General features: G+C 38.6%; 2 protein-coding genes across 2 annotated transcripts; one reads left to right on the top strand and one right to left on the bottom strand.

Moving 5' to 3' along the window:
- The first annotated feature begins 450 nt into the window (after positions 1–450).
- cir1 (corepressor interacting with RBPJ, CIR1) lies at positions 451–5436 on the top strand. Its single transcript, XM_060876548.1, has 10 exons — positions 451–608; positions 1371–1465; positions 1620–1693; positions 1797–1810; positions 2312–2364; positions 2456–2504; positions 2618–2741; positions 3609–3715; positions 4117–4202; positions 4411–5436. The coding sequence occupies exons 1-10, from the start codon at positions 537–539 to the stop codon at positions 5252–5254; spliced, it is 1518 nt and encodes a 505-aa protein (XP_060732531.1). The 5' UTR covers positions 451–536; the 3' UTR covers positions 5255–5436.
- Positions 5437–8627: 3191 nt separating this feature from the next.
- sp9 (sp9 transcription factor) lies at positions 8628–10918 on the bottom strand. Its single transcript, XM_060877335.1, has 2 exons — positions 10759–10918; positions 8628–10390 (listed from the first exon to the last, which is right to left on the bottom strand). The coding sequence occupies exons 1-2, from the start codon at positions 10777–10779 to the stop codon at positions 9092–9094; spliced, it is 1320 nt and encodes a 439-aa protein (XP_060733318.1). The 5' UTR covers positions 10780–10918; the 3' UTR covers positions 8628–9091.
- Positions 10919–17399: the final 6481 nt, after the last annotated feature.

Raw genomic sequence — 17399 nt, 5'->3', positions numbered from 1 at the left:
CCATTCTACCATCTATAGCACGACTGTACATACTATTTATTGATTGTCTATTTGTATTTACATATGTGTATTTTTATTTTTTTATTTTCTTTTAAATTTTCATCTTGGTTTTTTTTTTTGTCTGTGTGTTCTGGAAGCGTATGACACTAATACAAATTCCATGTATACGTAATCAATAAAGCTACTTCTGATTCGGATTCAATAAAGCACCAATGAGCCGAGACATTCAGTAAATATCCTTGCATTATGTGAATGTTGTTGTCCTTGCATTATATGAATGCTGCTGTTCCATTTACCGGATAACTGATTGCATCTAATTGCATACAGTATCTCCAGATACATACACTGCAACGGTAACAGCGTTATCTACATCTTTAAATAAACAGCTGGTACGTGTGAGTCGGATCTCAAGGTTCATTTAAAGGAGCCAAATCAAAGAGCCGAATCTTCAGCAAACGATACTTCATTTGTAAACAGGCCTTGTTGTCGGGTAGTTTGAACAGTACTTTCTGTGTTTTTTTTATCCTCGTTTAACCATGGGGAAGTCTTTTGCTAATTTTATGTGCAAGAAGGATTTTCACCCAGCGTCAAAATCCAACATAAAGAAGGTAACTAAAGTCAATTTATAAACAAACAAGTTAGCTAGCTAAATTAGCTAGTTAGCTACAGATGCTACTAACGCTAGCTTGACGAGCTTATTGGCGTGTTACCAATGTGTTTAACAGAATTCTCATTTAATCATGCTGACATTTAGTTTTGTTCGACTGACTGGACAGTTTGGCTTCATTATACACCGAATAGTTTTACGTTTCTTCTCTCCTGAGCTGAAGTTATGTAGCTATGTTTGCAGTTATCCAGAAAACCATTTATGTGACAGCAGTGTGGTGCATATAATCATGCAGATAAAGCTCAAGAGCTTTAGTTAATGACCACAACAAACATCAGCAGGGGTTGAAAACTGATTTCGCTGACTTGTCTGATTGGTATGGTTGTGGTCCATGATGGGTTTGAGAATTTCAGGATCATTTGGGATTCCCACCTACAACAGAATGGTGGGAAAACCATCCAGCAGAAATGCCTTTTTTATGAGTCATAGCACAGGATCTAACAATTATGCAGGGCCTCTGGAACAAGAGAAGGTTAGGGGCCTTTCTCAGGGGCCCAACAGGATCAACAGCACTTGACCTTCCACTGCCTTTCTGTCAGTCATGAACAGACATCTGAGCCAAAAGAAGACACAGACTCACTGAAACTGTCCAGATGTGAGGATTTCAGTGTGTGTGTAGTGTTGGCTAGCCGTTGTGTGAACTTTTGTGTAAGGTATTTTTTTCCTCTTTGCTATGCAATAATGAAAGTAATATATTTTTTAGGTATGGATGGCAGAGCAGAAAATAACCTTCGACAAGAAGAAACAGGAGGAGCTAATGCAGGCTTATGTGAAAGAGCAGGAAACATACAACAACAGGTTAGTCAATAGATTTAGCTGAAACTTCCTACTAATTGTAAGCCGTTGTGTAATTATTATCCCATGTACCTAAATACCTGATGTTGCCTGAAGGTGGCAGTGTTTGTCTTCTGTAGTAATGTTTTTAATCTATACAGCCTGATGTTTGTTTTAGACTGCTGATGGGTGATGACAGAGTGAAAAATGGCCTGAATTTTATGTATGAAGCTCCTCCTGGTGCCTCCAAAGGTAATACAGTCTTGATCATTGAAATGCTGAAGCTTTTATGAAGATTTGTATCTTATTCCTTGTTTTTTGTATCCTTGTTTTCATTGATTTCTGATCTTTGAAGAGGAAACCAAAGAGGTACGTACTCATTTAATAACAACTGTTCAAATGTTTTAGATGTTGTGCTTTATGTACGTCTTTAAACACAGTGGGGTTGTGCTCTTATAGTAAAGCAAGCACAGACACAAAAAACAGCAGTGTGTTATTTAATGGATGACGCATAATACGTTTTATTTTTGTAGTTAGATTTTGTGACGTGAAACATTCAAAACAAATTATTTCCTTTTATGATTTACAAATTGTGTGAACAAGAACTGATGTATTGCAATGAGCACATTCATATAAATCTGATTTAAACTGTACTAGGAGGCACTTTTATACTATACACCATGTCATCAAAATTGCATCTGCACAATTAAGAACCTGATAACGTTCATAACTATGTTTAGTTGATTAGTGTTATAAATGTATTAGCAGTTGAGTAATATATCATATGTGTTGATTGTTAGATGATTTCTCACATCATCTATATGACAAATCCATATCATCTCGCTATAATGTTTGATATCGTCTTCACAGGAAGGTGAAGATGAGTATAAGTTTGAGTGGCAGAAGGTTGCTCCTCGTGAAAAGTAAGTAGTATTACTCTGTTCAAATGAGCAAGAATTATCCTAATATTAGGAATAGTGACATTCATCTGTGCTCCTTCCTCCTACTCTTTAGGTATGCTAAAGATGACATGAACATCAGAGATCAGCCTTTTGGGATCCAGGTTAGATTTTTTTATTTTATTTTTGAGATCTTCTCTATTTTGACATGTACACGACTGTACTTTATTATCATTTAGATTCATAAAGGCATTGTAAATACATCTTTATTCTGTAGGTGCGGAATGTACGGTGTATCAAGTGTCATAAGTGGGGCCATGTGAACACCGACAGGGAGTGTCCTCTCTATGGGCTGTCAGGAATCAACGCCAGCTCTGGCTCTGTAGCAAATGATGAAGCAGGTAATTCTTTCTTTCTTTCTTTCTTTATTTATTTATTTATTATTATTTTTGTTTTCAACATAAATGTAATACAATAAAAATCATTTGTAATATATAGCATTTTATATAATACTTTACATTATTAGAAATTCGGTATGTTTTTACATAAACATCCTTAACTGAAAAAACTGCTGTGAATCTGCTGCTGATTTTACTTTTTACATTATTTTAATTTAAATTCTTGAGTGAAATTCAATTAGCTAAAATTCTTTGGGCCTGAAGATGACAGTTTAATACATTATATAATGTTGATGGAGTTTCTGTGCTATTAACCATGCTGAGAAGCATTTATGGCATACTGACCATTGTATGGGGTTTTGTTTAATTTGTGCAACTATACTTATATCTTTAGACTATTTTTGGCAAGGCACGTATGTGCATACTATAAGTTAAAAGTTTACATCACAGCATTTTGTTTTATGTCAAAGCAAAATTTGCGTCAAGGATCATCAGTAGTCTTTTACTCGGGGCAGTCACAATTCAGAGTCTCTTAAATGTCTCTCAGTGCAGGAAGCAGTGGTTGTGTGTGCTGAGGACTGTAATCAGAGCGTATAGCAGTACAGTAATGTGTTTACTCCTCCTGGGTCCGGTGTGACAGTTCTCAGACTGGCCCTCCTCCTGAGCTGCCAGAAAAAATGCAATTATTGTGTATTCTGATTTGCTCTAACCACTGCTTTGGCAGAATAATACAGTGTGATTTGCCCAGTCAGGGGACGAGTGAGTTGATTTGGTGTCCCTTTCTGTTAACAAAGCTGCTGCTGAGCTCCCCTCTGAGGGGGATGCACACCCACATCAATGGTACCGTGATGTTGTGTTTTGTGCAAACAGGCCCGTCGATGCACCCCTCCGAGTTAATGGCAGAGATGCGGAACAGTGGGTTTGCGCTGAAGAAATGTGTCCTTGGAAGGAACGCCACTGTTTGTGATCCAGCACAGGTAATCTCCAGGTACCCCCGGCCCCCTCGGGCTCAAATAAGACCGATGATATCCATGCCCGGTCCCGAACAAGGAGAAGCGAGAGTGTGATTGCAGCAAAACGGCCAATTATCAGACAGCGCCACTGTGATTCTAGTCACAGCAAGTTTAGTCAAGAGAGCAGGCTTGATGAGACTAACTACTGAAATTATATGAAATCAGGAGAGCAGGAACATTTCTTATTTTCCAGCTTATACATTGTGCTGCTCATTTTTATTGGCCTTTACATTCACATTTTTTGCTGCAGCTTCTTGATGTACACTCGTGAAGTGAAAGTTTGGAAGTGTGTGTCTGTGTGTTTAGCATGCTTAAGCTTGGTGGTGTAAATGTTAATATAATTAATTACTGTATTTTTACTACAGGGATTTGTGGCCAGTGAGGAAGAAGATGATCCTGAAGTAGAGTTTCTGAAATCTTTATCTACAAAGCAGAAACAGAAGCTCCTCAGGTGCGTGTAAATATTTATAGAACCAATTATGCTTTGTGGAAATGTATCTGAAGTACAAAATTGTTCTTCCTCTTGTACCTGTGAATGAGTGTTCAGCATAATAGACCTGCTTACAACCTTTTTTGCTTCCATGATATGGACAATGAGTTTGCATTCAGCTGTATAATTTTCTTTCAATTTGAGTTATTTTTCGTTATTTTATTTTTAGAAAACTCGATCGGCTAGAAAAGAAAAAGGACAAAAAGAAGAAGAGTAAAAAGGAGAAAAAGAAGAAGAAACGCAAACAGAAGATGACATCCAGCAGCACCTCGGACAGTAGTACCAGCTCTGAGTCTGAACCTGAAAAACACAAATCTAAAAAAGAGAAGAAGGGAAAAAAGAAAAGAAGGAGGGACTCAAGTGAGAACAGTTCTGAGAGTGAAGGAAGGCAGGAGCCTTACAATAGAAACCACTTTCAAAGTTCTGATCATAAGCATAGCCAAGACAAACATGCATACACACAGTCAGATGAGCAGAACAGACGACAGGAAAAATCTAGAAGGTCACCGCAAAGAAAAGAAAGTCTGCAGAATGAGAACAAAGAGAGAGAATGGAGGAGTAGGGACCGGGAGAGAAGAAGAGGTGAAGGAGAAAAGGGCGAATATGGAACCAGCAGAACCAGAGATGGTGAGAGAAATAGGAGTTTGAGTAAAGAAAGGAAAAGGACAGAGAAGATTTGGGATCCTGAAAGGATAACTGATAAGGAAAGGATTGCCAGACAGCGAAGTGTGAGTTATGAGCAAGGACGGAATGAAAAAGGAAGGAGTCACAGCCGGGATAGACAACAAGAGAAGGAGGCAAAGAGGAGAGAGAGGAGTGAGAGCTTTGAACAAACTCGATGCGGAAAGGGAAGAAACAGGAGCAAGGAGAGAGTGCAGCGTAGGAGTAGGAGTAGGGAAAGAATAAGAGTGAGGGCTGGGAGTAGGGAAAGAGTCGTGAACAGGAGTAGAGAAACCGTGAAGGTTGGGAAAGAAAGAAATGGAAGTCCAAGCCGATGGGATGGGAAACGATAAAAGAGGAAGCAGAGACCCTGAAGTTATGTTTTCCTGTTGGTGTAAATTAGGATTTGTTTTTAATATGAAATTGTATTGGGTATACAATGACCTGTAATGGTTTTACTACTTTAAATCTTTAACATCAGTCTTTACTTTACAGAGTTTGTATTTGCTGTAGTAAAAAATGCATGCCAGTCTGATGGAGCCTTTTCTTTCATTTCATTGTTACTACACTTTTTTTCTAACCAGAAGAGGGCGCCAAAATACTTTAGGACTAACGTCGATAACTCGAACACATTCTGTGAATATCTGGTGAATACTTGTTAAGTATTTTAGCAACTTCGCAATGTTTTGCTATTATTGTTTGAGCATGAGGAAAAATCCGTCTGTCTGTTCAGACACGAATTGTTTTGCAGTAACCTCAAGGTGTATTCTCCCTCAGCCTAGGCAGTTCTTTTACAAGGAAGCATGGGAATTTCCTACAGCTATTATTCATTGACGTTATCCTTTAAAATCATTGATTTAACCCCAGGAGTTTCATAGAGAGCCGCTTTACTTATAATAGCAGCTCTTTCACTATATTGAATATTATCCATTAGTTATAATAGTCTATGAAATATTTCCAGCAAAATTGCATGAATGACCATAATATTCTCAAGTAGCCTAGTCCATGCCTGCTACATACTGGTATCATTCACATGTTTTTGTGTATTGATTAGTTTTCATTTTATGTTAATTAACCAACCATGATATTACTAGGAATTTTATTTTAGATATTTTCCTTTGGGAAGTTTCAGCAAGTAGCCTTAAACTACACTTAAACATATTTAAAAAAAAAAAAAAACCCTCTTGTAATTTTATTTTAAAAACTTAAACAAATATATAAAAAGAGAACAAACTAATATCTTAAATATTTAATAAGCTGCTCCACTGTGCTGTGTTGACATAAGCTCCAGGTGTTTTGGACTTTCTGACCTTCATGTTGCAGAATGACATGAGCAGCGCTTTAAATCAGCTCTGCTTTCCTGTGGACTGTGGAGCAAATGTGGAGTGCTGAGAAAGCTGAGAGCTTCTCAATATGATGATGTGCACTTGTCGTCAGTGTTGTTCAGAAAAATGCTCTCTACAAGGGTACATTTTCAGCGTTTTACCATATAATCATTTTTACCTTTATCATCTAAAGTTGTTATATACAGTTGGCCAATATTCACAATTGTTCTTCCACTTTAATCAGAAAGCCCACACTAGAGCTCCTTAAAACAGCATTTCGAGCCCTCAAGTGCAAATACCTTTCCTGAAAGCACTAAAACATGTTCCGTTCAAATCAGCAATGCTTCCTATGACCCGGTGAACTTTTCAAGAATATTTACCTGCATTGAAATAAACCCAGAAATTTTTCTGACAGTTATAGGTTTATTGTTTCTCAATTGTTCAGAAAGAATTATGTTTGGCACAATTTATGCATGGATGAACCAGTGCAGGAATCTCATGAAAAACAGGATGCTATTTAACCTAGAAGGTGATTATTATTATTATTATTATTATTATTATTATTATTATTATTATTATTTTATTAATGTTATTTTGTAAAGATACTGGCTTTTGATGGACAGCTGCTTTTGGCCCTGGCTTGGTGAGGACAGCGGTGTGAGCTCCTTGATCAGTGATATGGTGCTCATCCTTGTATCCCGCACAGACCGCGGCTCTTTGATCTGTCTTTATTGTGGTGCGCAAACAAAGCTTGACTTTTTGCCTCTTTCTCAGCAAGAGCGCATTCCGTTAAAGCGGAACAAAGCGCTGAGTGACGGCGCTCTCTGTCCAGGACCGCGGGCGAGCCGCCACCTCTCAATGATTCATTCTCGTCCGGCTAAAACTCTCCCGTTTGTAAATCTTAATGAGACCATATAATTGTAAAGTGTGCTTATGAATGCCTTCACGCCCAAACAGTGCTCATTTCCGCAGCACATATTTTGGATTGTGCGCAATAAAATCGCAATAGGCTGTTTGACATTACATTTTAAAAGGCCGAAATTTTAATTCAGACACCTGCTGTTTGTTATAATAAAACAAACCCTTCTCGTATAATTTACAAGACCACAGTTTTGTTGTTGTTCCTAATAGAGCGCAACACTCTATTACAGAAACTATAGAATTACAATTAGATGTTCAATAAATTTTAGCCTGTTTTTGCCCTGCAAAATATCAAATTATCTTATAATGGAATGATCTATTTTAGTGTATTTTATTCAGTATTGCTTCCAAGTCCAGCTACTAAGCGTAGCCTACAATAGGAAATGAAAATAATTTTCGTCTATTGCCTTCTGGTCAATTTAACTTCCTCCCCACAAGGCGCTTTTCCTGGCTGAGACGTGGAGCCCTCACGAGTTCCCAGGCTGAGACGCAGCCTAATTATACCGCAGCTTCTTTCTTTCAGATCGGACGCTGCACTGGATAAACACAAAGGAGTCAGAGAGCATCCTTGAACCTTTTCAGTACGCGGCCACTGATATTCAAATAACACCAAGCGACCATTTGACTGCACCGCAAAAAGAGCGTTTTAAAATCACCATTTGCATTTGGCTTTTCCCATTTTTTTCCTTCTTAAAAGTGGCCTACAGAAAAGGGGAAAAACTGTTCCCATAACACCAATCAAGTGCTGCGCTTATAAAGGCTAAAAGCTGCTTTACACCAAAACCTCCCCTTAAATGGACGTTTTCCGTTTGACATGCAAATGTAAGCAGTTAATTCGACCGATTAAAATAAATATTCAGAGCCCTATTGTCACCGAACCCCCTCGGAAAAGCGCTGATAAAGAGCGGCTGAACAAATGATGTCTCGGAGATTAATTAGATATTTGATAAGACACGAATCCCTAATCGCGGATACAAGACACATGGGGCTGCGATGTGCTCCAAGTCATAATTAATACTATTTAACAAGATTTTCATTTGGGCGTAAAATTCCTGTTCCAGGGCATTAACTATTGATTTATTCCACTGGGAAAACTGTGTCGATTTGCGCTGGCGAATATAAGATTTGTGCGTTATGGATATGGTGTTTACAGACGTACACACGTTATTTCATGTTCTTACTGAAAACACCAAATAACGTTCAGTAGATAACCGAGTAACAGTTGAAGACATTTTAGTATTTCTTTCTCACTCAATAATAATAATAATAATAATAATAATAATAATAATAATAATAATAATATCTTAAGCAAGTGCATCAAAACAACAACAAAATTGCTTTTGATTTTAAATACCTTTAATTACAAAATGAAAGCCTTATACGCGAGACTTTACAATTAAACATTTATATATTTTTTAGCAAGGTAAAGAAAGGAGTAACTGAATTTTAAATAGTTGTGTTACATACATACTGACATCCACAAAGTGCGTCGAAAGTAAAGAAAACTCCCTGAATTTCAGGATCCACCACGAAACAGTAATAAGGAACATTTACAGGGAAAAATATCATGTCATTTTGTCAATATATCTACACAATTAGCTCAACTCGTTTCCAGCCGTGTTCAGTTGGAGTCACTTTCTCCTGCGCACTGATCAAAACTTGATATCGCCTTTCAGAACACATTTTATTAATCGACCTGAAACGTGAAATAGGCCTAATCAATGTATTTATTTACTATTTTTAAATAATCATTTCCCCAATTAATGGGCCCTAATAAAAGACTTGTTTTTCCTTAAGTCCAAAAAGCCTAAAGTGTCACCAGAACAGTTCATCAAACTCCTGACCCGTGTCTTTGTCCTTATAACCTACCAGGGTTTATTTGGAGAGAAGTTTTTGTATCGATAGCATTTTAATGTCATTTGTATGTAGACAGGATCAGGTCGCTCAGGACTCGTGATGAGGAGACTGCTCTTTGACCGTGACCCTCGGGTTTACACCCTCCAAAATCAGTTCCGGGGACTCGGACCTGGGGGTCTCCAGGTTACTTGTGTCGGTGTCACTGTCGCTGCCTTTTTTGCCCCCTCCTCCAGCCGTATGCGTTTTGATGTGCTTGCTCAGGTGGTCGCTTCTCATGAATCGCTTGTTGCACACCGGGCACGCAAATCTTTTCTCTCCTGTGTGGGTGCGAAGATGCCTCTGAAGCTCATCAGATCTGGTGAAGCGTTTCCCGCAAAAAAGCCAGTTGCAAACGAATGGCCTTTCTCCAGTGTGCCATCTGAGGTGCGCTTTGAGGTGAGATGTTTTGCCGTAGACTTTGCCACAGCCTGGGATGTGGCAGCTGTGGAGTCCTTTTCTGCGGAGACTGGCACCGGCAGGCCCGAGCCTTTCCGCCTCCTGGCAGTTCGGGCAATCGCACGTCGCCCTGCCCGAGTATCTCCTGGAGGATCTAGATGAGCTCCCTATTCCTGAACTGGCACCTGATATCATAGCATTAGCCGCTGAAGTGTCCGTGTAAGTGGGGATGACGGTTTTGAAACCGTCCTGCGTCAACAGGTGCTGGCTGGTGGACAGTAGGTGGGACGCCGTTGGGCTGATGCCAGTCGAACTAAAAGCCGAGTGTGTGAGGCTCGAGAAATCGGGGTTGTAGCCGCCGAGCTGGGAGTGGATGGCCTGCGGCGTGCCCGAATGCAGAGAGCCCTGCAGTGTGCCAGCTGGATTTTGAACCTCGAGCCACGAGCCCGGGTTTGTGTGCACATCCCACCACGAGGATGCGCCGTTTGCTACCTCGCCTGAGATCGTGGAGTGGAAGCCGGACTTGTACCACGACTCGTACGGGTGCGCCATGCCCACTCGAGGGTACAACGTCTCAGCAGACGTGTGCACTTTGGAAATGAACGCAGACTGTCCGGATTCTTGCGAGGTAACGCTCGCAGAGTTGGAAAACAAGCTGCTGTACTCGGTGGAGAAAGCGGATGAAGTTGGCGAGGTGGACGCCAGGCAAAACGCGCTATTGCTCGTGCCTGTTGTGGTTGTTAGTCCAGAGGTGCTGCGGCTCGTCGCCACGCTGAAACCCGGCAAACTGGAACCCAAGTTGCAACTGGACGAAGATCTTTTCCACGGATGAAATCCCCCTTTGGAAAACGCGCTGGAGTCGGGTAAAGTGGTCAGGGGACTTGTGTTGCCAATTTTATTACAGGTCGCAGCCAACATAGCCAGAGGGGTAGTTCCGAACCGCGGCTCTTCCTGGAAAATACAAGCAAAGTTTGTTCCTAACTATGCAATAATATTTATATATAAGAAAAGTCATAATTGCTTTGAAAAGGTTATAAGAAATCCGAAGTGTGAAAAGCTTGACATGGACACTTGCAGAACTTAACTTACATAAAATGCACATTTTAAAAACTCAAAATGCATATCAACATTTTTTTTAAATATTTAATTTAACCTGCAAATAAAAGCTTATCAGTTCATAAAAATTGTCTGTTTTGTCTAATATTCGAAACGCAACAAAAACATTATAAAGTTACAGGGAACTTGGTGTTGCGTAACGAAAATAAAAGTAACAATAAAAAAGGTCATAAACAAGCTTCCAGAGAAAACTGCCGACTTACCCCAAGTATAGAAGTAGCCATAACCAATGATTTTTCTATGCTGAACTTTTCAGGACTACGGTGTTATTATGCTCCAGTTTGACTCGGACAAGACGCGTTTTGCTGAGGTCTCCACTCGGGTCGCTCGTCCCTTGGCTGAGGCTTCACACTCTACCTAGTTGTAGAGAGCGCCTTCTTTGAAGTACAGCTGCCTGGGACATTCGACCAATCTGCGCAGCGGATACTTAAACGACGAGACGAGTTCAGCCAATAAGAGACGTGTCCATGACAGAAATACTAAAGTAGCATGTCAATCAATAACCGAGGTACCGATCCCACTGTCAGGCGTCAAGCGATCTGGTATTTTAAAGGTTTTTTTTTTATATGTAGGCTATATGGCCATCAAGGCACAGTCACTCGACTTATAATAGAGTAGAGCTCATATTGGCGTATAATAAGCCTGCGGTCCTCTATGGTAAGCTATTGATTTATTATTTATTATTATTTTGTTGTTTTTTTTGTGCATGTCTTGGTTATGTTTTAATGCCGTTCGTGACATTCGCCTGCGACAGCCTGCAGCCTACAGGCTACGTCACAGGTAAAGATTTATAGTAACAACACATGGATTTACATGGATTTATTTTAAAAAATAATAATAATAATACAATTTGCACAAACCTCTTGTTTTCTTAAATTTTAACTGAATCTCCTTAAACGTAAAATCGTTCAAACGTTTGCTTGCATCGTAGGCTACATAGTAATGCTATATAAGTAGTCCTAGTTTAAGTTTATACACATTTTTCTTTTAAAAAAGATCAGTATTTAAGATGGGTTGAAATATTTGAATACTGATCGCACTTTTTTGTAATTTGCAGTCACCTCAAGACAAGCCTGGAGAAGCAAATCAGAGGGGAATTACTAATCTCACAACAGGTGTGAAAGATCATGGGTTGTGTGTGTGTGTGTGTGTGTGTGTGTGTGTGTGTGTGTGTGTGTGTCTGTGTCTGTGTGTGTGTGGTTGTACGGGTAAATGCGCGCGTGCGCCCACAGCAGCGCTCCGTTTAAATGCCTTTGGAAAAGCAGCGCGCGCGTGTCCTTCAGGATGCGGACTTATTTCCACAGTATTATTTTCCGCAGCATAATTTCCACTGATGCTTTCTACAATTTTAGGCAGTAAAAAGATGAATTTCTATAACGAATTAAGAGCAAAGATTTAAAATGATTGATAATCGTCAAATAGAAGAATATCTATTACGCACATGTCTCAGGAATGGTCCTTGTTTCAAAACAAACATAAGTTAATACGTGAATATTTTCACCTCATCCTTATAATTTTTTTTACGTTTCAACGATGCTTCTTTTTTTGTCTTTTATATGAATATCAATGCATCAGACTAATGTGTTTTTTTTTTTTTTTACTTGTTAAAACATTTAAGGATAATGGCATAATTTAACAATGGCCTGCTTTAGAGTGAATCATCATCCTTTTAAAAGTTAAAGCAATTTTCTTGAAAATGGCCTCGCCGAAAGCTGTGCATTACAGTATTCAAAATTGCCAAATAATGCTCCATTATAAAGGCTGAGCGATGCCAGGCAGCCCGGCTGCAATTTGCTCCAAAGCGCTTCGCTTTAAATCCCTCCTATGGAGAGGGGAATCTAAAAAGTTTATTCAAATTCGCATGACGGAGCCTCGGAAATGACTTCATTTCTGCAATTATAGTAAATTGACAGGCAAACAATTAACACCATTAAATTTCTGTTAAAAAAAAAAAATAAAGACATTTAGATTCAGGTAAGAAAAGTCTCCCTGTCTTGTGCATATACAACTTTCTCTCCTGCATTCCATATCAAAGTTGATTTGTTTTATTTGTCTGTAATAAATTCAGTCATATTTATATAGATTTTCTAAACGAATGTAAATTGTATATAGCAATTATTGTATTCGACAAAGGCGATGCTATTTAATTATGATCCGAAAGTGATCTATTTTATCTGCATCTAAATGTATACACGTAATTAATTAAACAGGACAATCAGAGCATACTGTAGATTAATTAGACTTTTTATATGATTTAAGCAGAGGCTATTTTGTTACCAGGGATATTTATATTATTTATTTACAAATTAAATAAAAATGGCAATAATGAAATACTACTAATTTAATGTATTATAATATGCGAACATGCACAGCATTTTTTTTTTTTTCACTGATGCATTTCTTTGAATTTGTATATCATATATATTATGTCGTGTGTGTTATTAGATGTGTTTTTTCATACCTAAATATTTAAATACTTCTTTTATAAAGACTGTTTGGTGTATGATTTAAAACACCGGAGCCGTCAGCTGTTCTACCTGGCGAGCAGATTTCTGTGCCAATTAGAAGCCTATTACAAGTCATTACACTGATCAATGTACCTTAAACAATGCGGGTGATTTATTTGGCAAGAACAAAACGTTGTACATCTATTGTGGTGAGGTTGAGTGACGGTACACATCCGTCACTGCTTTAAGCAGCCAAAGATAAATGATTAATCCGGACCTGTTTGTTAAGGTGGCCTCTTACAAAAGGTCCCGTTCTCGCGCTAGATCTGGATCATTTTAGCTCCGCTTACTGCGTGCGTGTAGATGCGGGCTGGTGGGGGTTTTCACACAGACTATGGTGGGTTTTTTTGTCTCTTGCCGCTGGCAGTGATGTGTCCACACCCTTAAGAGGAAAAGCGCATTTGTGGATAATTAACTAATCTGTGCAAACTTAAATCCTTGTTATCCACAGGTTCTTTAGTGCATCACCTCACACCCACCTGCTTGTTCCTGCTCCTAACGCACAAGAGAAATACAACATGAACCAGAACAATCACTTTTACATAGCCTATTGGTGACGAATCTGCACTGATTCTTTTAATTTCATGGCGATTAAAAAAGAAACATTTTATATTGTGAATAATCAAATCCGTAAAGTATTTGAGCTTGTTCGTTTTGAGTCAGCGTTGGCGCACAGTAGCCTCACTGCGATGCGCAGCTCTAATGAAACGCCTGATTGCTATGATGATACATTTCGTCATCTGTGTACACTACATCACTAGTTTGGAAATGTGGGAAATCTTTAGTGTTTACAAACAACAGAAACTGTTGCTTCACACCTTTGCTAGTGCATTAACACAACGGGTAACATTTGACACATTCTGTTAAAATATGCACCATTTGCGCATTTATCCTAAGTTTATTTCAAGTACTGCGCAATGCCTTATGTCATCAAATGGTACTAGTAAAAGTAAAATTGTTAAAGTAATTAAATACACGTATCTGAACATGTGTTGTAAGCAAGATTTTTGCACAAAATGGTGTAATGCAAGATTTACGCGTTGCAATGTGGATTTGCGCACTGTTTATCTCCAGTGAACACGTGTAGGTGTGTTGATTTTTACCCCGTTTATATAAAGAATACGCTTGTTTAGAGTTCATGAAGTTTTAAGCAGTGTTAGAGTATATATTTTATTTGTCCATTATGCGCCTTAACTCCTCTCCAGTGGGTTCTCTACTTGAAGGTCTAAAGTACCGCACTAACTAGTCCTAAAATAACGTACACAGCCCAGACTGCACACAGTATTTCCAAAGTATTTATACTGTTCAAATGCTGGTCACTGGATGCTTTACATGCTTAAGAAAAAAATGCTCTTCAAGTGTCTATTAGATGATTAAGAGTTCCAGCTTGGAACCTGTGATGTTAGAGAACACTACTATGTAAGTTCCTACATAAGACAGGATCTTTAAAGATTTATTCAGAAAGACTTCTTTTAAGAATGACACAAAATATAACAGATGTTGAATATTTTTTGTGTATTATCTTGAATACCCATCATATCCTGGCAAAATTATTTCAAGTGCATGCTTACATGCCATTAGTGTTTGTAAAAACTTTAAGGAGCTAGTTTATTTGTAACTTGACATTTTGTGTATTTTGACATTTTGTATCTTTGTAATCTGTGAGTTCATGTTAAAGGGTGTGTGAGACATGTAAAGGCTCTCTGTCACGCTATAGTTTAGTGATGAGTCATGTTGATGAGTATTTGTTAGGTCTGGTCGGGATGAGATTCTACCTGTTTCACACTCGCTCCTCGTCTGACTTCATGGAGAACAGATTACTGATTTCAGTACTGGTGTTTTATACTTGGTCAATGTGACTCAACAAGAGTTTTCACAAGTCTGCTGAGAATCACAGCTTAGTGTCACATGATATTTGACAAATTTGAATTCCTGCTGATTGGCTTCCTTCTATTTTCTATCGTCCAAAACGTCTAGTGTACTAAGTAATATAGTAATACAAGCACTTCTTTATACATTTACAAAAATGCTCAATATTTAACACACCTCAGACAAAAATTTTAATGTCTGCAAGCACACAATAGCACATTCTATTCTCAAATGAAACAGATCAACAGTGTGACTTGAAAAGATCAATATCTTTGAAAGCCAAGCATTTCAGTTTGAATGTTGAAAACGAAAGCGATTGTTTAGCTGCCGATAAAGTGATCTAAGAACACAATTATATATGGCATGTGCTTGATATGCTCCTAACTGCATTTCTTTTATCTTCATTAAGGCAGTGACATTTGCAGTAAGTTAAAGACAAATAGTTTGCCTGTGTCTTATTATGGCCACTAACTGCAAACTGTCATTTGGCATCAGCAAAACAGCTCTTGGCAAAGCAGAATGCTTATCACATGTCATCTGTGCATGGCAGCACAGAAATTACATGAAGCTCCTGCTCCACTCCCAGATCCTTTGTACTCTCGACATCTTCTTTGTCTTACACAATTAAGGTGTTACACGGTAGAATAATTTAAATTGCCAGCTCTAAAATGGAGACCAGGGCTCTTTTTTTAAAAATAGCAGAATTTGTTTACTGATTGTATGCGGCTATTGACTTTCCCATTACATGAGAAGAGCTCTGATTAGTGGCTGTACAATGTTCAGAGAGTGAGGCAGAACAGGCAGGGTTACAATACCGAGCATTTATTCCCATTGTTCTCTGGGCTTTTCTACCCAGGATTAATGCTGGACACAGTAATGAGGGTGTCACGGCAGGTCCGAAGCCATTTTCCAACAGTTTCCTGGCTCTGTGTGACAGATGGCATCTGCGGCTCCTGAAGTCTTCTCAGACTTTGATGAGGCTCCCTACCTTTTTGACATTTCCATATGTTGTAGGAGAATATGGATGGGCATTTGTTTCATGTTTTTCCTTGCCTACAGGTGAACACCATCATTATGGTGCTGTTTGTAACACAGAGATCAGGCAAGAAGGGATTGTTTTCCCTAGAGGAATATACATGCACTAGAACTGGTAGAGGCAGACGTGCTGAATGATTCTCCAAACCCCCCCCAAAAAAAACAAATCACAGAAGAGGTATATTTGATTCCCCCCCCCTCCCCATTTGCTTGTTTTGTGTGTGACCACAGAATACTTGTTTTTGTTACCTTATCATGAAGCTATACAGTGAATAGAAATCTAAATAAACCACCTTTGTTCTATTATAAACACTTTAAGGACATATAACTGATATTTTTTTCCTCATGAATTTACAGATCTCTGTCTTGACCTGCCATTGTTTTCCTAAAGTGGATTCCACTGAGAATAAGTGGTTGTACCACCACCTAACCATTAACCATTTCTATCATTGTTTGTAATTATAGAAATGTTTTATCCGATGTCAGATGGTACATGTTTCCACATCCAGAAAACTTCTTTTATTTTGTCTGATTACATGGTAGTGGGAGCACGCTTTTTCTTGCTTCAGATGTTTGCCAAAATGTGTGGCATGTGTTACAAAAGAACAAGAAATACACTCATGTGAATTGTGTGTTTTGGCATTGCATTAATTCCTGCCACAATAGGGCTTTGCTTTTATGCGTTTGTAAAACCAGTGTCACATAAACCAGAAAATTCTTTCCTTAATTGATTTTGAGTTTGAGCTCTCTTTATCATGCTAAAGAGCACAGTGCAATCTATAGTCTTGTATGAGCACATTTGTCACCTGGGTCTAATACCAGTGAGAATTGCTGATAAATTAATAATCAAATCATTTTTAATAGAACAAGAAATAAAGACTGAGGTTGCTCAGCAAACAGTATGTCTTTGTAAAGTACTCCAGGTTATTTTAGGTGGCTGTATGACCATGTTTTCACAGACAGCCAGCGGAGCAGCAGTCTGATTGAAGCCAGGCAGCAGTTGAACTAGATCTGCAGCTTCACGTTCAGCTGTTTGAAGTCACACAATTTTGGGTTTCTCAACAGTCCTGCAAGTCTCTTACAGATATTATGTTTTTCTTTTTGACCATGTAATGACTGAAAAATCTGTGTAAGCAGTGGATTTACTTTCAGTGGAAGCTTCCAAAAACTATTAGACAGGATGCTGAAAGCTGATGTCTCAGCATGCTTCTGTCCTAAGAGCTTGCAGAAGGGGAAAGTTTCCTGCATAGATGCCCCAACAATGACTGAACCTGTGTGTGTGTTTGTGTGCATGTGTTGATGATTTGATACAGTATGATGATACATATGTACACAATACTGATAAAGAAGGTCTTACATATCATTTATTCTGTTCTACTCTACTCTACTATCTTCTGTTTTTGTTTTCTTCTTTTCTGCTGTTCACAAAAAAA

Source organism: Tachysurus vachellii, chromosome 8, assembly GCF_030014155.1.
Source record: "Tachysurus vachellii isolate PV-2020 chromosome 8, HZAU_Pvac_v1, whole genome shotgun sequence".
NCBI lineage: Eukaryota > Metazoa > Chordata > Actinopteri > Siluriformes > Bagridae > Tachysurus > Tachysurus vachellii.
This window is presented reverse-complemented; position numbering and strand designations above follow the sequence as displayed.

Excerpts from the sequence above, each read along its gene's own strand:
- sp9 (XM_060877335.1), bottom strand. The coding sequence starts at position 10,779 with ATGGCTACTTCTATACTTGGG. Across the intron at positions 10,391-10,758 it reads TGGCTACTTCTATACTTGGG|GAAGAGCCGCGGTTCGGAAC; the intron begins GTAAGTCGGCAG and ends TGTATTTTCCAG.
- cir1 (XM_060876548.1), top strand. The coding sequence starts at position 537 with ATGGGGAAGTCTTTTGCTAATTTTATGTGCAAGAAGGATTTTCACCCA. Across the intron at positions 1,466-1,619 it reads CAGGAAACATACAACAACAG|ACTGCTGATGGGTGATGACA; the intron begins GTTAGTCAATAG and ends TGTTTGTTTTAG. Across the intron at positions 2,505-2,617 it reads ATCAGCCTTTTGGGATCCAG|GTGCGGAATGTACGGTGTAT; the intron begins GTTAGATTTTTT and ends TTTATTCTGTAG.